Source organism: Alligator sinensis, unplaced genomic scaffold (genome assembly GCF_000455745.1).
Source record: "Alligator sinensis unplaced genomic scaffold, ASM45574v1 scaffold54_1, whole genome shotgun sequence".
NCBI lineage: Eukaryota > Metazoa > Chordata > Crocodylia > Alligatoridae > Alligator > Alligator sinensis.
Window position 1 is genome coordinate 1,085,109 of NW_005841962.1, and position 1,590 is coordinate 1,086,698.

The 1,590-nt window shown below is 41.8% G+C and overlaps 1 protein-coding gene across 2 annotated transcripts in view; it reads left to right on the forward strand.

The window, feature by feature from the left end:
- LOC102382953 (prostatic acid phosphatase-like) overlaps nucleotides 1–1,590 on the forward strand; it is a 26,137-nt gene that overhangs the window by 12,095 nt on the left and 12,452 nt on the right. For both annotated transcript variants that reach the window (XM_014518526.2, XM_006020624.3), the window contains exon 3: nucleotides 404–490. In XM_014518526.2, coding sequence (XP_014374012.1) covers nucleotides 404–490 — 87 coding nt within the window. The remainder of the gene's footprint in view (nucleotides 1–403; nucleotides 491–1,590) is intronic.

The following is a 1,590-nucleotide window of genomic DNA, read 5'->3' on the forward strand; positions in this document are numbered from 1 at the left end:
TGACTTTTAAAGGCAAAGGAGTTCCACTTGCAATTTTGGAAGAATCTTACAGAACAGAGGAAATACCAATTTGAGATTTGATAACAACTCCAATTACATCAAACATAAGTTGACAGAATATAATTAAAGGGATGGGAGAGAAGCTATGAAATCGTCAGTCTGATTAAGAGACATACAAAAAACTAGAACTCTTGGTTCCATTTCTTGCCATTTTCCAGTTGGTTTAATAAAAGGGATCAATTTGGAACCCTAGAGTTCTAGTTTTTTGTATGTCTTTTTGTCTCAGACCAGCACGGCTACCAAATACACCTCAGTCTGATTAAATAATTTGTTGTGATGAGTTATATGAATAAATCTGCATGGAAAGGAAAATTTACATCCATATGTACTGCTTCTCCAACAGACTGGAATGCGGCAGCAGCATGAACTTGGACAATATACACAGAAAAGATACTCAAAATTTCTAAGTGACACTTACAACCGGAAACAGGTAAGCATCAGAACTCACATTAGGAATTATTTTACTGTACGGTTGGGCTCAGTATTATCATAAAAAATATATATATATAAATAATAATAATCCTAATTAAAGCAAAGAATAAGGTAACAGAAGATTAGCAGATCTGAAAGTCAGGCAGGTTATTTAGATTAATTCACTTGACTTTAAGCACCTAAATTTGGATACTATGGCCATAAAAAAGCTAATTAAACTTTAGAAAGTCTTCATACAAGAGGGAGTCCCACATTCCTTATCATGTTTGGTAAGACTGAAAAAGAGAAATGATTTAGGGATAGCTGAAGAATTTGGTACTTCACTGATATTTATAATCAGGATCAGGCTATTTGAAAATACTGTTTCAAAGAAAAAACAATAGGGTATGCTGTGCACTGTGACAGGCAGAAGAATGAAAATAGTTTGTAGGATCTTGCCCCAGAAAAGGTGCACTGAGAAAGGATTGAAGCAAATTTCCTTAAACACAAATTCAAGCAGCTTTAAATCTGAGAGAGAGAGAGAGAGAGACCTTTTTAACCTTTAACCTTTTTAATCTAGAGCAGGGATATCCAACTTCTTAGTGCCAGGGGCAGCACACTATGGCTAAGTATAGAGGTTCAGAAATCCCAGGGCAGAATCAATTCAAACTTCGCAGGTTTTTCTAAGCTACATAAATTGGACAGATAAACTGAACTGATATTCAATGTTGAAGTGGCCAAAAGCAGGCAGGAACCTGCAGTAGCCCAGGCCAGCAGCCTGGGGGCACTCACATGTGCCTCCCATCATGCCAGAGACTGCTGAGCCCAGTGGATTGGCAGCCCACACCCAATTGGCTACTGTCAGTTGTCAGCTTCAAGGAGGAGGAGAGCCAGAAGACAATCTCTCCCCAGCCCCACCCCCTTGCCAGCCACCCACCTCTCAGAGGCAGGAGGTGGAGTGGGGAACCCTTCCCCCTACCCCCAGCCCAGCATGGCATGAAGGGGGAACCCTCTATCTGCAGTGCCAGGCTGGAGCATGCTCCCCCCTCCTCCCTGCAGAGGCCAGTGGCTAGAGAGCGGGCAGGATTGGGGCAATCCCAGCCCAGCCTGCCAGGCTGT